The sequence below is a fragment of the Coptis chinensis genome, chromosome 9 (assembly GCF_015680905.1).
Source record: "Coptis chinensis isolate HL-2020 chromosome 9, ASM1568090v1, whole genome shotgun sequence".
In the NCBI taxonomy this organism is placed as follows: Eukaryota; Viridiplantae; Streptophyta; class Magnoliopsida; order Ranunculales; family Ranunculaceae; genus Coptis; species Coptis chinensis.
Genome location: NC_141464.1, coordinates 68,018,403 through 68,041,831, shown reverse-complemented (window position 1 = coordinate 68,041,831; position 23,429 = coordinate 68,018,403). Strand labels below are relative to the sequence as shown.

General features: G+C 39.4%; 2 protein-coding genes and 1 pseudogene across 3 annotated transcripts; 1 reads left to right on the top strand and 2 right to left on the bottom strand.

Moving 5' to 3' along the window:
• The first annotated feature begins 227 nt into the window (after positions 1–227).
• Positions 228–12,527, top strand: LOC147477571 (polyubiquitin-like). Of its 2 annotated transcripts, XM_086582660.1 has the most exons (5): positions 228–573; positions 691–859; positions 1,597–1,706; positions 10,594–10,917; positions 11,042–12,527. In XM_086582660.1, exons 4-5 carry the CDS (start codon positions 10,597–10,599, stop codon positions 12,206–12,208), a joined length of 1,488 nt encoding a protein of 495 aa, XP_086438786.1. In that variant the 5' UTR covers positions 228–573; positions 691–859; positions 1,597–1,706; positions 10,594–10,596; the 3' UTR covers positions 12,209–12,527. The 2 variants fall into 2 exon arrangements, with proteins under 2 accessions (XP_086438786.1, XP_086438787.1); XM_086582661.1 differs by lacking the exons at positions 228–573; positions 10,594–10,917 and having other exon boundaries at positions 724–859.
• A 6,602-nt stretch (positions 12,528–19,129) lies between these two features.
• On the bottom strand, positions 19,130–19,786 carry LOC147477570 (uncharacterized). The gene has a single exon (XM_086586039.1). It carries the CDS (start codon positions 19,784–19,786, stop codon positions 19,130–19,132), a length of 657 nt encoding a protein of 218 aa, XP_086442165.1.
• Positions 19,787–22,214: 2,428 nt separating this feature from the next.
• Positions 22,215–22,550, bottom strand: LOC147477569 (LEAF RUST 10 DISEASE-RESISTANCE LOCUS RECEPTOR-LIKE PROTEIN KINASE-like 1.5 pseudogene; annotated as a pseudogene).
• Positions 22,551–23,429: the final 879 nt, after the last annotated feature.

The following is a 23,429-nucleotide window of genomic DNA, read 5'->3' as shown; positions in this document are numbered from 1 at the left end:
TAGCCGTAAAACTGGTGGAACCAATCTATGGTTCTGCACTGTGCACAAAATTTCACGTGTGTGTCAAATTAAGATTTAATCAATGTGTGGTTAAAGTCAAATAATGTTCCCACCTAGCATGACAAAAAGCAGAGTACTCAAAAAAGTAACTGTGACCGTCAGTGGGTGGGTGCGAATATAGTGATCCGTGTGTTTAGGTAAGTAAAACAGTTGGTCACAATAATATCATACTTTAATACTTACCATATTTCCTATCGTAAAAATATTTCAATGCCCGTAGTAATAGCCTTCTTCTTCGTCCTCTTTCTCTTCTTCTCCAGGAAAACTGAAAAACTAGGATCCTTATCTTTCACGTCTCTTCTTCTAAAACACTTTTATTGATCTAAGTAGGCATGGATGTATATAGTATAAACCTTGGTACGAAGGGATTCCTAGAAACTAAAGGGTCATGTCCGTACCGTTCTGTCCCTGTTTTTTTAAACACAGTCTTTGTTTTGGATCTGGATTCATTTTTCCTTGGGAATCAAGTCAGCTTGGTTTGGGATTGGGATGTGTTACGTTATATAAAAATTGGTAGGTGGTTACAGGGGAAACTGTTGTTCTGTTTTTTTTTTCATGTCTAGTTTTGTTTTTTGTTATTGATTTGGTCTGTGTGAATTGATCATAACTTTGGATTTTTTGGATCACCAGGTTTTGGAATTTTCTATCACAAACTATATTCATAGTGGTATGATGGGATTTTCTAATGGAAGAATGGACGGAGTTTGCTACAAATTTTGTTACTTTGGACGAAAGGGTGGCGTTCGTTACAAATTTTACTGATTTGAAAGAAAGCGAGGCGTTGCATTATAGTTGTAAGGTTGGTTGAATGTTAGTTCATTTATTGTTTTGGAATTGGAATATGGTAAGTTATATAGAATTGGTAGGTGGTTTAAAATTTACAATAAAATTGCTGTGTGTATTGATTGTGAGTTTTAATTTTTTCGGATCAACATGTTTTGGATTTTCAACGAGAAAGTACATTCATATTGGTTTGATGGGATTTTCTAGTGAAAGAATGGGCAGCGTTTGCTACAACTTATGTTATTCTGAAGGAAAGCGTGCCATTCGTTACAAACTTTATTGGTTTGAAAGAAAGCGTGGTGTAGGACGATAGTTTTAAGATTGGTAGGATTTTTAGTTCATGTTCTTATCTAGTTGTTTTGGTTCTATCTTGTTTACTTTGCAGTTCTGCAAATTTGTACACTTATTGATAAATTTTTTGGAACAGAACTCTGCCCTTATTGGAGTTAAGTATAGATGAAAGTTCTCAAGTATTCAATGATTTGTATTATTTTTAGTTGGTTTTTGTGGTAGAAATATTTACCATTTTTTTGGATACGTCCTCTGTTTTTGTTTTAATTCAGCAGTAGAAATAGATTATTGGTTAAACAAGCATAGTCTAATTTAATTTTTGTTTGTGATTTGTCCTAACGAGTATGTGGTCTAAGAATTTTAATTAAATTTGTGTTCTATTCACTATTTAGGTTTTAGTTTTATATTGCACATAATTTATTCTGTGTATTGATCATTAGTTTCAATTTGTTGGATTGGCAGGTTTTTTATTTTCATTGAGAAACATTGTATGATGGAGTTTCGGATTGGAAAACACATATTTTTCTCCAAGCTCTGCTACTTTGGAAGAAGGCTTTATTGGATGCATAAAGGTTGGTGGTCTTTAAAGTTTTCATTCTTCTTTACTTGCGTAGTCTGTGGTTGTCATTTAACCTATAAATTTGTATAACTGTTTTTGATGTTCCAAGACTTGATTCTTGATTCCACCACCAAAACTTTTTCGTTTTCAATGTGCTTGTATTCTTTTTACTAGGAAATTTGGCGGTGGAAACATTTCCAAATCATTGATTCTTTTCCAGCTCTAAATCAAATTTTGCAGGGTAAACACGCACTGCAGTAGTTTGTTGTTTCTTTGTTTTTCTTTTTAGGCAACACAAGAACCATTCTATGAGTTTCCACAAACTTCTCCCCAGTAGCTCCAAGTCCTTCGTTGCTCGATGTATAGTCAATTGGCCTGCCAAATTGTTGTTAGATTAACAGTCTCTATGTTACACCCCGAATTTCTAAACAATTACAAAGTGAATATTTGAAATATAAATATCTCAAACATCACTATATTCAATTGTCTAAAAACCCAGGCTATGGCGGGGTGGATACAACACATTCCAAAACCGAAAACCCACATTATAAAGAATCAACTTAACAACAATAATCTCCAAAATTTCTCAACTATCACTTTTTAAAAAGACTATTTTCCGTCCAAAAACCATCAAAACAAACTCTAAGTATAAAATGTCTTCAACATTGTATTCTCATGTCATAATGAATATGAAATTACGTTATTACATACTTCCAAAAAGATCAGAGCTAATAAAAATAAACTCCCAGACTGCTCCAGAAACAAATCCAAATCAAACGCCATGGTTCCACTGCCTTTCACCTATGTTCCCAAGAACACACCCACGTTCCCAAAACAAAGCAAATATGGGTCAGCAAAAATGGAATTTGCTGGTATGAGTAGACTAACCACATAAAACAATGTCATACTTTAATTATCCAAACAATCACTTTATATTTTTCCATAACTTAATCATTCTCAGCTTGGAAGACAGGTAGTTCCGTCATTTCAACCGGCATAGTTTCTTCCCAAGCAAGACTTCCATTCTATTAACTCATTATAATAACCCATCTTAATTACTTAATAATTGAATTAAATCTCACCGATATCCACTTCGGTATAAGAGTAGGACAGCGTCCCTGCACAAAAGATTATTAAGTCCTACCCTCCTGCAAACGAAAGTTAGAAATTTTATATAACATATGTAGATATCCTATAGGTATTCAAATATAAACCCAAGCACACTCGCACAATCAAATTAATTAATTAATTACTTTTCTTATACACCCACCTTTTAGTAACTATGTACCTCAGGTCGTTCCCGTCACATTCAATGAATACCCGGGTCATTTATGGCACATTCAATGAATACCCAGTTATAACGTTAACGGGCCATTTATGGCACATTCAATAAACGCCCACCTATCACATGACATCTTCAGTCATAAAAATCTCATTACCAAATCCTGAAGCGTGGAAAGTTCTAAAGATGCGGGCGACACATTAAAACATTATTATCACTTATAATTATAATAGCATTACTCATGTCAAAACATACCACACATGCCTAGTCATTTTTGCGCGTCAAGGCAAATCAAGCACTTAAATATCATTGAATATAAACAGACTTATAATCAAACAAATACAATTTACATAACCATACTAATATACACAATATCGTAAACAAATAGTTCATTAGCCCAAATTCAAGTCCACACACACTAATGTTCAAAACAGATTCACATATACTAAAGTCTATATTCATATACAACTTCTATCTCACACATATATATTTGTGTAGTCTCAAAACAATAGTACTTTCTAACACAATCACATAGTTATCACACAAACTAATATATATATTATAGATATAGTGGCTGCACTTTTGTTCAAAGCTGCCTACGTATCCAAATCTTTCAGGATTAGAATTAAGCCTTCGTAGTTCGTAACCAATTTTCTAAATATTTTAATAATCATGATAAAAGAAAACATATAGATATCTTTTCATTCCACACCAATATTTCCACAATAGTAAGAATATATCGAAAGTATAATAACCACTGACCATCTAATGCCATCATGTAACCACCCAACTATATCCATTTTAAACTTTAGCTAATTCTAACAACCTTGTTAATCCGTGCCTTGACAGACAACCCACCATTGGATCTGCCTAAAATTTGTATATGTCATTTAACTAGATATCAAGAATCTACGGATTTAAATTTGAGGTCAATCCGATAATAGGTTGACCTCTATCTAAGCAGAAACAAAGGACTACGCCCATCAGTTTTCTGGTGTAGTTTCTACTACGACCAGTCCCACTAATGGAAGTCTCGATAGATATCAAGCCGTTGGATAAATCTAAAAATCTAATATGGAAGACTACAATGTGTCAGGAAACTATGGATTAAATTTCATGCAAATCCGAGTACGAAAAGGTCACCATCTAAGCAGAAACAAAAGACTGCACACTGCAGTTTTTCTGGTGTAGAAACACTACGACTTGTCATGCTTATGCGCGCCTCGAAAAAAATCCAACCGTTGGATCTATCTAAAGTTTTAATATGTTAGACTACAATGTCTTGTAAAACTACATATTAAATATGAAGTCAATCCAATAATAATTTGACCTCCATCTAGTAAGAAACTTCTGACTGCGCAGTGTAGTTTTTCAGGCCACCCTTTTTCAGTTCATCTTCTTCTCAAATATTCCTAGTTAATATAAGTAACCAAACCTTAACAAAATTTAAGAGGAGAAATCCAGCACGCACAAGATAAGTGTATTAATACATACAAAATTATCCAACAGGAAATCAACGTGGAAATTACCCATTATATTTTAATTGTTAACCTTGACACCATATCAAACAACACTTGCATCATCCATTCTAACCGATCTTTTGTCAAACCACAAGACATTAATAATTACGATAATAGATCGTAGAAGCGAATATATATCAAAGAGAAATAAAAAGAAAAATCCACTCACTGTTTGTAAACCGAACAGCTAGATTTCCGAAAGCGGAAAAACCCCGAAAGACCGAAGTCGGCTGTCGAGCGAAGAAGACGATCTTCCTCGTTCAAAACCTTTTCTTTTTACTCTTACACAGCAATCCCTCACTGATGTTATCTCCTTTTTATGGGTAAAAACTTTGTGTTAACTCTTTTTTATTTTCAAACTCCCCTAAAAACAAGGAATGAAAGTTTATCTCTTAACCCTACTGGGTTTCCTATCTTTACTATTATATATTCTATCTTTTGTTTTATCTATTATTATTATTATTATTATTATTATTAGGAAAAATAAAAGTTAAAACATGGGGTGTTATACTCTACGAACGACACCATTAGGTATAAAAAAGCCTCTTGAAGCGACGAATTCATTCATTTAGATTTAACATTATAGTATCACAAGTAATTAAGGCTCCAGGAACTTAGACATCCAATATTATTTATTTGTCATTCAAGAGGTGTAGACCAACCAACATGTTTCGTCATGAGCTAAAGTGAGGTCAATTGTATACTCCAGAATATAGACTAAGCAAAACTAGTTTTCAAGAAACTAATTTACCGTCGTTGTTAAACCCATTACTGATTGTTGCCTTGTAGGTTATTGTTAGGGTTTTCCAGTCTTTGTCTTCGCTATTATATAATAGCGTGGCATGAAACAGTTGTTACTTCTTAAGTTGCCTTTTGGGTTTCTAACTTTCTATGCCCCAAGGATTTTTTTTTTTATGACGGGGATCCTTCTTGTTTGTTTGATTTGTATTTGAAGACATCCTCAATTTTAACTAGAGTGATTTGTTCGTAAGGTGCAAAAAAGTACAAAGTTTTTGGTTTTAATGGGATTTATTTATATAGGTGTAAGAGACATCCCATCAGTCACGTGATGTGCACACACAACGACTCTCTCAACATAACGTGACCTCGCAACATACGAACGATCATCACATTTGTTATATCGAAGCACATCTCTCTAGTGGATGGTGCGGTTGCATCATTTCCCGAGACCACCCATTCCTAAACACAACCCCCATAGGGGTTGAGCAAAACATCACCTACCACTACCACGAGTTCGCTACACATTAGCAACTTTCCCTCCACAACCACCACCTGCATCAAGCCAAACAATTCTCTCCACCATCCCTCCCACCAACAAACCACTATCTCTCGGAAACCTAAAAAACTCCCCACCACCTGACACAAACTACCACCGGCATAACCACAACGCCAATTATTTTTCTTCCTCATCTCTCAACAGCACTATAAATGATCTAAACCAATAACCACTTCATCAATACCTCAACACTTACTGCACTTCAAGTCCAAGAACTTCAAACTCAGGCCAGACAAAGTGAAAAACAATAGGAACACAGCATAAACGGCAGCAATTTTTGGCAAAAATTCTTCAAGTACGCAAATGACAATGACTTCAGAGACCACTTTATATAAGCAAGCTCACTGCCTCTCAGCCCTTTGATCTACATCAACTTTAACGGTTACGATCTTAACAAAATCTGTGCAGAATCCCTAGGTCAATTCCAACTCTCTTGATCTCCATATCTCAATATGTCATCTATGGCCCTCCCTCTTCCAAGGAAGGACAGCTTACTGTCTATCGCGTGACACCTTGCACACTTGGCTTGATAAGTGAAGTCTAACGTAACTTCCGCATTTAACAACTACAACCAAAACATCAATTTCCAAGGAGGACTAGATACACACTCCACCCACAAATATCAGATGAAACCGAGACTGATGCCAGCACCTCCAGCTGCTGCACGTAGAACATATTCTACACCAACACCATAAGCCAAGACACAGTCAGGTACAATGACACATACAAATGACTTGTGCAAACAGATGAAGAATGAATACTTACTCGGTACACACTCACCGCACTTTACTCTCGCAGTTCCACAATCGACATCGTTTCCACCAGATGACGATCAGCCTGCAACATGATCGAGTCCACCAAGCCTCTCGCCATTGGCACTCGATCATAGACCGCATCCGTGCGCCTCACGCGACTCATCCTACAACCCTCTGCAAACGTAGCCCTCCCCACATAGTCATCCTCCTTATCTTTAAGCAACCTAGGTACTGGCCTACTAGGCCCACTCGCACTCTCGCTAGTCGGAACACGACCAACATCAGCCGCCTTCTTTGCCGGCACAGGCACTGCCACATCCACATTGCCACTCGGCACCAACACCCCATGTTCACTCACCCTAATCGGCACACACACTTCACCAGCACTCACAACAGGGCCCCCAGTGTCTCAACGACTTCACCAACACCCTCCCCTTCAGTCAAGTCAACAACCTTACTTCCTCTCAGTTTGGAAAAGTCGATCTTCATTGACCCCGGCTTCGCCTTCTTGCGACTTCCTCTATACGACTCCGCACCAGCTACACCCTTCCTCTTGTCCCTGACACCCCGCTCCATATCTTCGGACGAATCCTTTATCAAACTCACTGACCTCCTACTATGACTCCTCGCACGATCTTTCTTCTCGTGAGCAATGATCGACCACCGCTCGTCGAAGTACTCAGTAACCGTTGTCAGCAGATTCTTCTTCTCTTCCCTCCCTAAGGCTGGGTGCAATGGCACCCCATTCCTTCAAAACTGGAGGGAGTGGCGGTGGTTTTTGCCCCTCATATTTATTCAACTCTCCATATATAGAGAGTAAAATGGAGGAATAGAGAGTGCATTCCACGCCACTTGAAGTGGAGTGGTTTGTAAAAACCCAAACGGCGCCACTTGAAGTGGCATGGAATGTAAAATGCAATTTCAAACTGCGCCATTTGAAGTGGAGTGGTTTGCAAAGTGTCCCCACCGAATTACATGGTAATTATGAGAATAGCGAATTACTACACTACCCCTACTATTTCTATTTTATTACGGATGTATTCTATTACTCAATTTAAGGGCACAGGGGCAGTTTCGTCTTTTTAAAATTTTGGGTTTTCATTCTCATGCGCTTGTCGAAGTGGCGTGAAAAAAAGTCGCTTTCAAACCGCGCCAGTTTAAGTGGTGTAGGATGGTTAAAACCATTGCTTCAGCCAAACCCACTCTCTATCCGTATAACACTGTGGTATTGAGGGATAGAGATAGAGAGTGGCTGACCATTGGCTTCAGCCAAACCCACTCTCTATCCGTATAACATAGTGCTGGATACGTAGGCATCTTCTTACTCATGAAGAGCAGCCATTAACACTACATAAAACTATCCCCTCTTGATTATCTCAACCTAAGAGCTAATAATTAACTCCTAATCCTTGGTGTAAATTTAGACATTTACAATAGGTGCTCCCTGTTTATCCCATTTACTTTTCTTTTCCAACCCTTGTATGATAGTAAAGATTCATTTTTATCCTTCGTGAAAGGTTGCAAGGTTTAACTTTTTTGCTCTTGTAAATCTTGCGTAGTTCCTTTAATTTCCCATTTTTATAAAGGGAGTGTTCGGCTTTTCAAGAGCACACAATTTACCTTTACCATGGTGTAGGGGAACCCTACCCCTTCTTTGTGTCCCCATTTTGAAGTTTATTTCTTTATAGTTTTCTCGCTTAGAAGAAGCATAAGAAAACCTAGAATGAAATATATATATCACACATACTCAAATCCTTCCAAAATAGCGCTTGCAGATTCCAATCTCTGTTCAGCAACACTGCTGTGCGGTATACTACTTATCACACATACTCAAATCCTTCCAAAATAGCGCTTGCAGATTCTAATCTTTGTTCAGCAACACAGCTGTGCGGTATACTAGTAACCCTCTAGTCCCTCCCGGGTAATTTAACCATATAGATATTAGTTTCAAGACTACCTTAGTAACCATTATCTAGTGAAAACGATTGATTTTATGGTGATGATAAAAGACGTGTATGATTTCAAGACTACCTTAGTAACCGTAACTCTTTTTTTTTTCTTTGAAAGAAAAACCTTTAAACACGAAAGTATTTTTCAAGTCACATTGACACAGATAAACGTGTTGGTGTCTGACACGAATACAACAGTGTGTTTGACAAGTCTACCTATATAAATTATAGACATGAACACATGGACATAGCTAATTAAAAAGAATACTATTTACTATTTTTTAGTTACACAACTAATTTTTGGGCTCAAAAAACCTTATGAATCGCCTGTTTAGAAGTTAACGCCTTTGGAGTAGCAAGTCAATGAGTTCTAACCCGAGTTCTAACTATGTTAGTAAGTTATTTTTTTTTCTACGGTAAATTGACACAGATACAAAGTGTCCGACACGGGGATATATAAAAAATTGAAGTATAATAAATACAATATACAATGTGACTGTGTGTCTGACGACAACGACACGTGGATACGAATCCAACACAGATTATTTTCAAAATATATAGTTTTTTTTTAGTCGATGCAACATAAAAATTCTAGTTTGAAATCATATGCAAGTGTCTACGTGTCCTACTCCTACATGTCTTTGCATTTTTTATCCGTTCTTTTTTTTATGACGTTGTCTACCCCGAGAATATCCTCATAGGGATGAGGGTTTCGATACCGTTGGATTGTGTGATCCAACGGTCCGAAAATAAAAACAAAAAGGAAGAGAGAGAATGTGAGTTTGTTTTTGATTTTCAGACCGTTAGATCACACATCCAACGGTCTCGGATCTCGTCCCTATGAGGATATCCTCGGGTAGCCTAGGCCTTTTTTTTAGTAAGAGAAATGATTAAAATATGATATTTTACTCAACCCAAAAGAAATAAGAATAAGAAAAAAGAAAAAGTTCACGTGGCATTGTGTGGTATCAACTTAACAAAAAAGGGAGGAGTGGGACGACAAATTCCACCTCATAAGGTGATATTTGGTCGTGCCACCCCCTTACTATAGCCACTAGATTGTTTTCCTGGGGTGAGTTAACAAGTTTTTTGGGGTGAGCTTAAACAAATTTCTCACCTCACCCACCCCACTCAAAAAAAGTGTGGACTGTTTTTGGGTAAAATTTTTATGGGTCGTTGGGCTCTGGAAACATGAGTAGAGGGGGGCGTGGATGCGCCTTAGGCGCGCGTATCTGTGCCGTACCGGGGGAGGCGGATGTGCGTCGGCGCGCGTCTCTGTGTCGTACTCTGGAAACATGAGTAGGGGGCGGATGTGCGCGTCGGGGCCGGCCGGGCACGATATATGCCGTGCACTTGGGGTGGATGCGCGGCCGGGGTAAAGGCAAAAGCGTCATCGCGGTCATCTTGGGGGGGATGTCGTGGGCTTGAAGACGCTACAGATCTATGCCGTACCGGGGATACGGAAGGTGTGCGAATCTGTGCCGTACGGCCCGGGCAAATACCAGTAAAACTATAAATACATCATTCTTCTCTCATTTTTTTCTCTTTCCTTGTTTGTTTCGACGACAAAAATTTCGACATCATTCTTCTCTCATTCTTTTCTCTTTCCTTGTTTGTTTCGACGACAAAAAATTTCGACATATCAATCGGTAATGTTTCGAACTTGTTATTATGTTTTGTAGATGGATATGCAACTGAAGTTTTTAATCAAATTGGTAGTGTGTTTTATCTGTGAAATTTTCTTTTAAAACAAAGTATGTTCTTCAGTTCTCCTACAGATTTCTGTTTGACATTGTTACTGAGAAGGGTCTTAATTGCAACCAATTATTTTCCCAGTTTTAAAGAATTTTGAAAACTCAGTAGAAGGTAAACCGATGGTTTTCATCACTTTTTAAGTAATCTTTTTTTGATCATGATATTTTGATCATTATTTTATTAATCTTTTCTTTAATTTTGTTTCTTTACTGTGTTTTGATATATGGGGTCTGTTTCTTTCCTGTGTTTTGATAAACGTTAGAAAAGGAGAAGATGGTTATCAAGTATTTGGTCGTCGATCGTTTCTCACGTTAATGTGCTTGTGTTTTTTCATTTATGTAGAAGATGATATGGGCAAAACTAACAGAAAAAACAAGAATAAAAAAAGTCAAGAAAAGAAGCAAAATGGAAAGGAGAAGACTCAAAATGGCAAGAACCAAGCTGATCGTATTAGATGTACAGCCGGCAATTGCAAATTTGCATTCACCCTTTTCAAAGGGTTTTTTCAGCACGTGTTGGCAACTCACCACGGTGCCCTTATATGCTCAAAGAGAGGGTGTCTTAAAGTGCTTCTCTCGAAAGCTGAGGTGTCACAACACATGGGCTCAACCAACCACAAGAAGCCCCAACACCCCAATTACTTCATTGGGGGATCTTCAAATTATTGTATGTTGTTTTATATGATTTGAGTTTCTAAAGTTTTTTTATATAGGTTTTATATGTTATAGGTGGTTTTCATATGATACTTGTGTTTCCTTAATTGAGTTTGTCTTTGGTTTCCTCATTTTAGGACCAAGGTCTTCTTCTGGATCAGCGATTGTTGATCCAACATTTTGGGCAGCTTGAGGACTGTCGCGACAGGGACAAGGCCGGAATCTCATCAGAAGAACGGGGGGTGATTATCACTGGGAAGCTGTTGGAAGATCGACGTGCTCTAGCTACTGTGTATTTGGTCCTTAGTTTTCATGGTGGTATGCTGATCTTTGTGAACAGCCTAGCTGGTAAGACCATCACTTGGGAAGTGGAAAGCTCATACACAACCTACAATGAGAAGACTAAGATCCAGGGCAAGGAGGGAATCTCAGATCAGGAAATGGGAGTCTACATTTGTAAACATCTCAAGGATTGGAGGACCTTCGCATGTTACAACATCCAGACCGGTATCCAACCAGACCAGAACAGGATAACGTTTGCTAGAAAACAGTTTAACGATGGTAGAAAGTTGGTTTGTCGTCTCTGCGCAGGTATGCGATTTTTTATCAAGACCCTCACTGGGATTTTTGAAGTTGAGAGTTCAGCCACCGTGGACAATGGCGTGGTCAAGCTTCAGGACAAGAATATCCCGCTGGACCGGCATAGGTTGATTTGTGTTGGTTGGACTGTTTCTGACTGCAATATCAACAAAGCGTCTACTCTGTATTTGGTTCTCTTTCATCTTGGTGGTATGGAGATCTATGTTAAGACCGTTACTGGAAGGACTGCGACCTTGGCAATCGGGAGTTTCGAAATCATCGACAATGTCAAGGCCAAAACTCAGGAAAAGGAAGGTATCCCTCCAGGCCAGTCGGCTGGAAAGCAGTTCGAAGATGGGAGGACCCCACCAACTAGTTACAGCATCCAGGAGTCAATTTTGCTTTTTGTTTCTTGCCTTTGTGGCGGCATGCGAGTTTTCTTGAAGACCCTTGCAGTAAAGCAGTTGGAAGACGGTCACACCCTTGCTGATTATAACATTCAGAAGGAGTCTACCTTTCATTTGGTGTTGCGTCTTCGTGGTGGTATGCAGATCTTTGTTAAGACCCTGACTTTGGAGGTTGAAAGCTCGGATACACTTGATAATGTGAAGGAAGGTATTCCTCCAGACCAGCAGAGACTTATCTCTGCAGGAAAGCAGTTGGCAGACGGTCACACCCTTTCTAACTTCAACATCCTGAAGGAGTCAACACTTCATTTGGTGTAGGATGGTCGTACCCTTGCTGCTTACAACATCCAAAAGGAGTCGACTCTCCATCTTGTCCTTTGTCTTCGTGGTGGGTTCTGAAGCTGTTTGGTTGGTGGTGATGTGTTCACTTGGTAGTTTTTCTGTTAAATGGTCTGTTGGTGTCTGTGCAGTGGCACTCTTTATGTTTCTGTTATGTTTACTTGTCTTTGGTTTGCAAAAACTTTATTGGCTCTTTAAGGCTCAAGTACTCACACTTTGTTGGCTCTTTAAGGCTCAAGTACTCACGTTATGATACACTTGATTTCCTAGGTCTGTGAGTAAAAAATGGTTTCTACCATATCATCTGTGCAATCTCGTATGCTCATTATCAAACTCTCAATGCTGGAATTCAATTAGTCCGACCTTGATCATCTTGATAACATGTGTTAAGGGGAATTGCCTTAATACAATTTGTAAATTGGCGCCGGGGACCAAATTATGCAGAATGTGTAGATCATAATTTACAAGAATTAGAACATGTGATCTTTGTGGCATCAGCACACTTTTTGAACGCAAAACATCCAGAAGCTTGAACAAAAGCCATTCATCCCTTGGCACGTGTCATCGTAAATATTTGTCTACGAGTACTTAGCTGCAATTGAAAATCCTTTTTTTTTTTTTTTGTTTTTTCGATAATATTTCTATTTTGGTACTCTTGATGGATGCAATGGCCTCGTATATGGCTACAATTTTGCTCCTATTGTATGTTGTTATATAACTTATATATATATACTTGCTGCGGAGGGTTTGGGTTTCAACGCTTTACATGTTACATGTTTTACTTAGTGGTGAGTAATGAGATAGTGGTTGTCTGTCAGCTATTATAGCCAAGTTGGGCTTGTGCCCAGCATTGTAATCTGTTTTAACTTATATATTATATATAGCCTCTTGCTGTGGATTTACTATTTAGATCCACGACTGAATAACAAGCAATGGCTTACACGTGCGAATTTGATTTGGCACTACGCCATCAGTTTTTTTTTTTTTTTTTTTTTTCGATAATATCTTATATATATATCATAGAAATCTAGATCATAACCGGCACATCATTGTTTGTCAGTAGGCATTGTGGTAGTTGACTCACAAGCTGCTGATAGTAGATCCATTTTGCAAGCTCATGTGCCTCACTATTACCCACCCTACTGATCCAACTATACTTACAAAACAAAAAGGAGGAACTTAAATTTATCACATAATCCCTTAAACATGCATAAGCCCAAGAGCATGTTGGACTGTTCAGAGCTTTGATGACCTCAGCACAGTCTCCTTCTATCAGCACTTCCTTCCACCCTTTGGCTTTTTGCTAGCAAAATAGCCACCTCAAAGTACCTCCATTTCGCCTTTCTTCTCACGACCTAGCTTTATATCTTCTTACTGCTGCGCCTACAACCTTGCCTTCATTATCCCACGCAATGGTGCCAGCTGCAGCCCATCCAGTTGTGGCCTTGTAGGAGGCATCAAACCTGATGATAATGCAGTCATTAAGGATGATAGGAAATAAAGCATCTAAAGAAAAAGTCTTAGCTTGCTCTAAAGAGAAACTAGGGAGACTTGGGATCTTTGTCTCCAAACATTCTGCAACCAATTATGCATAGCATTTATCTGCCTCCATATCACTCTTTCTTATAGTTCTTTCTCTGTTAGGCCTCTTATGTTCAAACTTAGCTTCATTCCTTGTTATCCATATGTTGTACAGTAGATAACAAGCTTTGATGCCAGCCTGCACTACCACTTGGTCCTTGCTATGGCACCAACTGATGAATTTAGTGACCCAAGCTTTGCTGTTATTGTTTCCTTGGCTCTCCATTCTCAGCCTTAGAGCTGAGGTGAACCACATGGCCCTAGACCATTCACATTCAAAAAACAAGTGTATATCATTCTCTGTTGTCTTAAGACACAGAGGGCAAGAAAAGTCCCCCTTCATTCTCCTCATTTTCAGCATATTCCCCATAGGTAGGACATACATGTATGCCTTCCACAGGAACAATTGAACATTTGCTGGTAGTTTGGTTTTCTAGAGGAGCTTAGAGGTCTGGGAATTGAAACTAGAACTCTGCCCTACCTCTTTGTCCTTTGTAATAAACTTGTAGGCAGATTTCACAGTAAACTTCCCAGCCTTGTCCTCACTCCACACCATTTTATCCTTGCCAAGACCCAAAGGTCTCACAATAACTTCTTTAATTCTCATAACCAGATGGGGTGGGAGACAGGCTGTGAGCTTAGCCTCATCCCACCCAGACCCATCCACTTTAAACAAATCAGCCACATGGAGATTATTTAGGTTGGAATTTTCCACTCCTAACTCCCTTAGAGTCCTAGGTTTGCCATTCATACAAACCCAAGGATCATCTAGGATAGAGGTGGAGGTTCTACTATGTATCCCCCAGATCAAGCCCCCACTTATCATATTAAAAGTTTTATGTATGCCTTTCCAGAAGTAGGAGGCATATCCAGGAGGTTTCCAAATGTCCCCAATCCAGTTTTTCCCATATATGCTAGCTAGAGTTTTTGTCCAAATGGAGTGTATGTCAGTAGCTGCTTTCCAAGGAAGCTTGGCTAGCATAGCTAGGTTCATATCTCTCATCTTCCTGAACCCTAAGCCTCCTTGAGACTTGGGTTTACATAAGTTGTCCCACCCAATGGTATGGACACTTTTTGATTCCTCAGTGCCATGCCAAAAGAAATTCCTACATGCTCTGTCTATCTTATGACAAGTAGACTCAGGGAGCATGTAGGTGGCCATAGCATACAAGGGGGTGGCTTGCACCACAGATTGGATCATGGTAGCTCTACCAGCTTGTGAAAGGACCTTAGCCTTCCACCCTTTGATCTTACTGTGTATTTTATCCACAAGGTAATCAAAGTCCTCAGCCTTTTTCTGTGAAAGCATGATAGGAATCCCCAGGTACTTGTCTTTTGGGTCAAAAGCCCTCATCCTCCAGAATTTCTTCAGCTTGATTTTATTTCTAAAATTAATATTTCTACTAAAGAACATGCTAGACTTGTCTAAATTGATGCTCTGACCAGAAGCGTCACAGTACTCTTGGAGGATATTCTTGAGGTAGCCTCCATCTTCAAGGTTGCCTTTAGTAAAAAGAATCAGATCATCCGCATATAGCAGATGAGTAATAGAAGGAGATGATCTTCTAATCTTGATCCCATGGATCTTCTCTTCCATCTCAGCCTTGGCAATCATCCTGGACAAGGCCTCAGACATGATAATAAAAAGGTAAGGGGACAGGGGGTCCCCTTGTCTGAGGCCTCTGGTAGGACTGATTTTGTTGAGAGGGCTACCATTAAGGAGAACTTGAAAGGTCACAGTAGACAGGCATTGCTGAATCATGCTTCTCCATTTAACATTAAAGCCCAGCCTCTCAAATATATTGTCAATAAGAGACCACTCAGCCCTATCATAGGCTTTTGCCATGTCCATTTTCAAGGCTACCCAGCCTTTATTCCTAGCCTTCATGTGTTTCATTTGATGAAACAATTCACAGGCCAAACCAGTGTTATCCCCAATGTTTCTCCCTTTTATGAAAGCCCCCTGGAAAGGGGAGACAATCTTATTCAGGTGACATTTAAGCCTATTGGCAAGGATTTTAGAGATCACCTTATAGCAGAAGTTGCAGAGGCTAATAGGTCTAAAATTAGCCACAGCCTCAGGGTTGCTCATCTTGGGAATGAGAGCAATAAAGGTTTCATTGAAGGTAGGATTCAAAATCCCTTTAATGAAGAAATCCTTCACAAAGGCAGAGATACTAGGCCTTACTATCTCCCAAGCCTGTTGATAGAAACACCCTTGGAACCCATCAGGCCCAGGAGCCTTCCAAAGACCCATCTTCCTGACCATTCTCCAGATGTCTTCATTGGTTGGCCCACCAGTCAGAATGTTATTCTCCTTCTCAGAGATGCAGGGATGGAACAGATTGAGAATTCTGTCATTCTTTGTGGGATGGTCAGAGCTAAAGAGCTCTCTGAAGTAAGTGTTAATGTTTTCCCCCACTTCAGTACTACCCATACTCCAGCTACCATCATGTTTGAGTAATTTCTCAATCCTGTTCTTCCTTCTCCTATATATCGTTGACAGATGGAAGAATCTAGTGTTTCTTCCTCCTTCTTTCAACCAATGGGTGGTGGATTTTTGTTTCCAAAAGCTCTCTTCTTTAGTCAGCCAATCAAAGAGATCAGATTTTAATCTCTTTGCTCTCTCATAGTTGGCAGGAGAAAAAGGTTTTTTCAGCACCTCCTCCAACTCTTTATTCACTTTTTTTTTACATTGGTGAAGATGTTACCAAACACTTTTTTATTCCAAATGCCAAGGTGTTGTTGAGTCACCTTATGCTTAAAAATAACATTCATATCCGGCATGTCGTGAGTTATAGAATTCCAGGCAGTATCAATGACAGACATGCAGAACTTATCAGAGAACCACATATTAAAAAATCTAAAGGGTTTGTCATGCTCAGACTTTATAACATCTTTAGTATTAAGATTAATATTAATAGAAAGATGGTCAGAGGTCGCATTCACAACATTATTGACTTGCATATGAGGAAACAACAGAAGCCAAGCATCATTAGCCATGGCTCTGTCTAACCTTTCAAAAATATGGTCATGTGGGGCTCTATTATTACTCCAAGTAAACTTAGGCCCCTGAAACCCCATATCAATAAGCCCCAGGTCGTCAATCAGATCGTTGAACTCGACCATACTTTTATTAAACATGCTTCTACCCCCTATCTTTTCATCCAAAGAGGTTATAGCATTAAAATCCCCAAACAAGCACCAAGGCCCAGGGATCAGAGAAGCTACATCCCTAAGCTTAGTCCATACTCTATGTCTATTGCAAGCTACAGGTTCTCCATACACAAAGGAGAAAAACCAAGACTCATTACTAAGATAATTATTTAGTTTACCTGTCACCTGGTTCCGAGAAGCTCCCATGATAACCAAGTCCACATCCTCCTTCCAGAGAACAGCCAGTCCACCACTGAGCCCCACCACTGGGACACTGAAGTAGCCCTTGTACTTGACCATTCTACTGATCCTACTAATCCTTTCACTGCCTACTTTAGTTTCTGAGAGACAAACAATATCAGGGTCATATCTACCTATCAAGTCCTTTAGTTGTTGAATCGCCGTGGAGGAACTAATTCCCTGGCAATTTCAGGCGTGAATCATTTCTGACTAGGCTGCTGTTTGGGGACAGCTGCTGCGAACCCTGGAGAAGGACCACACAGACCTCCACTGCTTGTAGACTCACCACTAACACTACTAGCACTAACATCCCCGTAGTACCCACTAGCTGCTACTTTTGGACCTTTTTCCTCTTCACTCAGGCGTATCTGCTTGTCTTTTGCCTGTTTTCTGTTCACCACCAGATAGTCATCCATTGCCAAAGGTGTTGGTTGTAAAATCAGAGGCAAAGAGATACTATCCTCAGACTCGTAACCCCCCCTTCAAAACTTCCTTGAATCAGATCCAAAGGAGCATTCCCTATAGACACCTCTTCCTGACCCATCCCAATACTGTCCCCCAAGTTCAGATTACTACCATCAGAGAAATAGTCTTCCCCCCACTCCGTGAAAGCATCAGAAGGTATCGATCCTCACGGTATACGGTCCATATTCTTCGATGGTTCACTTGGATCAGGAGTGCGGGTGCGAGCGAGTTGGCTCATCAGAAAAAACATTATCACTTGATATCTCAACAACAGGAGCTTCTTCAGGAATAAGTAAATGCCCCAGTCCTCTAGCCCTCAAGTCATCAACCTCTCTTTTAACTCTCTTAGACTGTATAGCTGCCAGCCTTAAACTCTGTCTCACCCCACCTCTATCCGCCATATTAAGCAACTGTTGTTCCACCGTTGTATTCAGCTTTCTTTTTGTTCCCACAACAGAGCTTTTTCCTGATCTAGCTCTAAAGCCTCTCCTGACCCCTCATTTACTTGATCCTCTAAATACCGAGGTTCTGAACCCCTCTCCACGTGTTGGAATCCCAGAGAAACTAAAGTTTTCTTTACCAAAACCAGACTCTTCAGTATCATCATTATTCACCACTACCTTGGAATACTCGCGATACAGGCTGATTTCCTTGGAAAGGGGGGAAAGATTTTTCGGCAATGCGTGCTCTTCCTCTGGAGTGATTCGTGTGCCCAAGAAATCACTTTCCAGACCTAGCTTCCCTATTCCATCGTCAGCATCTTCTAGAACCCCCAAAACAAACTTATTACATGGGTTGGACCCTTCCTCCTTCTGGGCCATGTCCTGATCCAGGTCCGTTTCTAAGAGGCTTGGGCCCCAAACCACAATAGCCGCCCCACAACCCTCTGAGCCATAGTCCATCACCATCTGATCTCCTTGGGCCTGCAACTCTGTAGCCCACTCCAAAGCTTTTTTCTGCTGGTCTGGCCCTTCACCATTTGGGCCTCCCAAAGCTGACATTTCCACGTTCTGATCTGGCGTCCCAACGTTACTATGCACAATGCCCACATGCTCTTAGTTAGCCGTTCTGACCTCTGCCAGCCTAGTTCCTCTTTTCTCTGTGCTTCTGGTCCTTTCCTCATCTCCAGAGGCCCCACTTGACTTCCTTGGTGGTGTAGCCAGCAACCCTTCCCCTTGCCAAAATTTCCGTACCGGCGACCCTCTAAACCTAGCTGGGATCTGGTCCAACCTGGGTTTTTGAGGGATACCTGAGATGGTCACAGCGTTGGGGCAAGATGTGGCAGCCCCATTGTAGAACACATTGGCTCTCATCATGAATGAGAAATTGTTTTTTATATCCCTTGACGATCCACCAATCTTTCTAACCTCCATACTGAATTTCTCCCTGAGGTTATAGTAGTGCAAATCATGGCCAATGCACCCACAGAAGTAGCAAAATATATCCAGTTTTTCATATTTAAAGGTTCTTTGGGATCACTTCCCGCCGCCGATTGCATAGCTCTATGCTTTTTAGCAGTCTTTCTTTTATGTCCAGCCGGACTCTCACCTGTGCTACAGGCTTGTTGAATTCCGATGAACAACAGAGATCCACCTTCTTTACTTTACCAAGGTTCAGACCTACTGTGGTGACGTTTTCCTCATTTATCCTCTCTTTTGGAATCCCATAGATCTGAATCCAAAAATCCACCAGGTCGAACAAATGTTCCTCCTCCAGAACATCATCATGTTTTACCGTTTTCATGGACATAATGAAACCTTGTATCACCCAAGGGCCATTCTTCCTGACATGTCTGTATTCCTCCTCGTTTTCAAAACTCATCTTGTACACCCCTTTAGAGACTACTTCTATCTCTGTTTTACCCCTTGTCTGCCAACATCTATGCAGCTCTTCTGCAAGCTCCTGAAGAGAAATATTTTTTCCGCCATACAGCTTCCCCAATAGAGTCATATTCGCTGTATTTACCTCTATCTTGTTCTTGTTGCCAATCACCACTCTCCGTTTCTCTTTTGAGCTAAACAGGTTTTTCATGTCCACCTGCAGCTGTTCCATCTTTGCTTTATTATAATCTTCTGGTTCCTCTGGGCTGGCCTTTTCCCCAGTAACCTCCTCCATCAAAATCAGGAATACAATGTCAAAAATAACAGAAGGTAGCCCTCCTTTAGAGTAGAAAGACTATATGGATATGTTAGGCTAAGTCCAATGGTGCGGCAAAACACCAAATTTAACGTAAAATGTGATCCAATGGTACGTTAAAACGTTATACCGCAAACGCTATCTTTATAAATTTCTCTATTTTTGCCGTCAATTTTAACGTTATAGCGTATACTCTGTACGCCATTCCCAATGGCGGGCAATCAAAAAAATCCAAATTATTCTTGCACGCCGTAGACAATGGCGGGTAGGAATGTGAATTAATTCAAATAATAACTTACACGCCACTCACAATGGCGTACAGAATTCACATATGATTTTCCACCCGCCACTCCCAATGGCGGTTAGAATTGATTCTTTTTTTTTGTTTTTTTAATAACTTAATTTATGCAATTACCATTCTATCCTACCCTTTTAAATTTTTTGATTTAGTTGTATTTCTTTGTTATAATTTCAATTTTAAGATTAAATTTATTCCGATTTGCAACAACTTAATTAATTATTTAAATAAAATATTTATTGAAAATAAAAAAAACAACAAATTAAAAGGAAATACATTAAAAATACATCAAATACGTACGAAACAATATCTACTTATATCCAACTGTATCCCCTTTCCGTCAATTTTCCAAAGACGTTGTAAGGTGTCAAAACTACACCACCTCGTATCTGTATGTGGATTAATGGTTCCGTATCAACCTAGTAGATTCTAATCAAGAAAACATAAATAAATAATCTCTCGGGTGTATTACTTAATATCTTTTAGAGTTAAGGGTATAAAGAAAATAAAGGTTTATAGTTTTGAGTTTCGCAGTAAGTTAACAATTTAGTTTCAGCAAGTAAGACCGAATACAAACCTGAACTCCGGGCAGAGTGAAAATGCGAACAAATCGCCAAGTGAAGGCACAAACAAAAGTTTGTTTGTACATCTGAGAGACATTAGTTAACTTGTTAGTTTGGATAATCCAATCTCACGACCACCCATTCGTCATCATGAATTTACCGCGGCAACCACGGTGATATCCTTTCAAACTTCAAGTCCGTTTTGCGAAGATAAACCGGAATCCTGTTGCCGCGATAACTTGAGATCGTCTTACGCTTTTTGTGACATAGAGATCGGGCTCGAAAGCGATGGTAGGAGATGATGAACCATCCTTTGGTGAAGCTACCAATTGAAGTGGGACTTGCGGATGATCATAGGTAATGTCAAGGGAGAAAGATGCATTGTTGTTTGGTTGAGAGACTTTTTCACGGTTTTAGCGGATGGTGATGAATGATCGGCACCATCTTTCACTTTCGGTTGGTGAGTTCGGATGAAGCGACTTCACGCCTCGCATCTGCCAAAAATGAATGTCATGAATACGTTTTGGAAGTTTAACTCGTCTAAAAATAAATTTATGCCTAGCATGGGGTTTTTTTTCTTTTTTGTGTTATGGGGTTTTTTTTTTGGGAGATAAATAACTACACGCCACTGGTGATGGCGTACAAAGCTTGGGTTTTTTTTTTTTTTTTTTTTATTTCTTTTTTGTGTTCTTGGGTTTTTTTTTAAAGGGTAATATTGGGAGATAAATAACTACACCCTTTGGTGATGGCGCACAAAAAAGTTTGGTTTTTTTAATTTCTTGCCCGCCATGGTGATGGCATTACAAAAAGCTTGTTTTTTAGCCGATATTTAATATTTTGTGTTGGACGCCATTGGCATTGGCGGCTGGAAAAATAAACCATTGGATTTGATTTCGCTATCCCACTAACTGTATCTACTGTGCTATTGTGGTTTGGTGCACCAAACCATTGGAGTTAGCCTTAGTTAATGGGGGGTTGTAGAAAAAAGAAGGTTGTCTAGATGTAAACTCACAGAAACCAAACCAAATAAGCCAGAATCACTCAAACTCAACAGTATATTGGGACAGCCTATGAGTTTTTTTTTTGCTCACAGCTCTGACGTCCACAGTGCTCACAGAGTCAACATGTGTCTAACAAAAATTAAAAAAATAAACAAAACAAAAAAAACTCTCTCCTCATCTCTTTCTCTCTCTTCCCCACGTTTCCCCCCTCCCCTTCTCTCTTCCCTCTTTACCTACCCACCAGTACACCACAAGTCTTTCACAATTTTTCTTCCCCCTCCCCCTCCCCCCCACCCCAACTTCTCTTTCACTAATACTACTCACTGTTTCTCCTGAAAAGTTGGGATTAATACCAGTTTTTTTAGCCCAAGATAAAGATATTAGATATTAATTCCAATCACAGACCGGCCACTTGGTTTCCTTCATCACTAAAATTCAACAATCTTGACAGCCCAAAATAACTTGATTCTGAAATCTTTCTCAACAAAGATATTAGTTGAGGTAATATCTCTATGAATAATTGCAGGCTTTACCTCAAAATGAAGCTATTCAATAGCCAATGCTGTTTGTAAAGCAATATCAACTCTAGTAGTTAACCATTTCAAAGAACACCTTTTTCCGTATAAACTCTTTGAACCATGTAAATGATCAACTAATGTACCATTAGGTACATAATCATAAACAAGTAACAAACATCTTGAATTACTACAATACCCATGAAGCTTAACAAGATTCTGCTGCTCAATTGAAGAAAGAATCAATATCTCATTACAAATTGCCTTCTCCAAATTCGTTCTCGCCATTGTTTGAGGTGGTTTACGTAGCTTTTTCACTGCAACTATTCTGTTATCAATAAGTTGGTCTAGATACACTGAAACCATTCGTCGATAAATCCAGTCCTCATAACTGAAAACTTGTGGTAATAAACTTGCTGAAAGATGTCGTTGTAGAAATAGCATTGGTGGGTCCTCCTCATTTCTTGTAGATTTCACTCTTCTATATCGAAAAATCAAAGTTACAACACCAATAAGAAGCGATACGCATACACAAATGACAAAGAGAACACTCTAAAACAATGCGATTCGGACTATCAAGACGAATCCAAGGTGGGGTTAAATGAGATTGGGATTGGGATAGTGAACTATAGCAAAGAAAATGGTTACTTGGGTCAGATAAATTTTACCCACAAACACCATTTTGAAGTTGACAAGATTTACACTCTGAAAAGTAAGAATCTTGTTTGTCATCCCATTCGATTTCAAGACCCATTTTTGAATTTTAAGAAACTGTTTAAGTAGTCCAAAACAGAAGATTTACAACCTTGTTCAGATTGTAATTTGTATTTGAAGTTTTGAACCAGTGCAACCATGTAAGAGAAGTGTGGGATTTTTTTTTTTCTAACTTAATTTCCCAACTACAATTTGAAGATGGAGCTGAAGTAGTAGTAGTACAAGGTCTAACAACTGAGAGTCTAGAACAAGAATGGTCTGAAAAATGAAAGGGTGTGTTAGAAAGATTTAGTTGACTTAATCTAGAACAATAAGAAGATTGAGTTGGCTCTTGGCTCAGTGAGTAGTGGAGTTAAAAGGAGTGGAGTTGAAATGTGAATTTTGTTTTGCACTGTAGATGGCCGGAGAGAGAAGAGGGTGGAAACGTTGGTATAAAAGAGGAGAGAGAGTCTTTTGGATCATAAAATTTTTATTGACTTTTTTTGTTATAAGTGTCGCCCCTGTGAGCACTGTGGGAGTCAGAGCTGTGAG

Coding starts and splice junctions, on each gene's coding strand:
- LOC147477571 (XM_086582660.1), top strand. CDS start 10,597: ATGATATGGGCAAAACTAACAGAAAAAACAAGAATAAAAAAAGTCAAG. Junction 10,918..11,041: donor TGGGGGATCTTCAAATTATT/GTATGTTGTTTT, acceptor TCCTCATTTTAG/GACCAAGGTCTTCTTCTGGA.
- LOC147477570 (XM_086586039.1), bottom strand. CDS start 19,786: ATGGAGGAGGTTACTGGGGAAAAGGCCAGCCCAGAGGAACCAGAAGAT.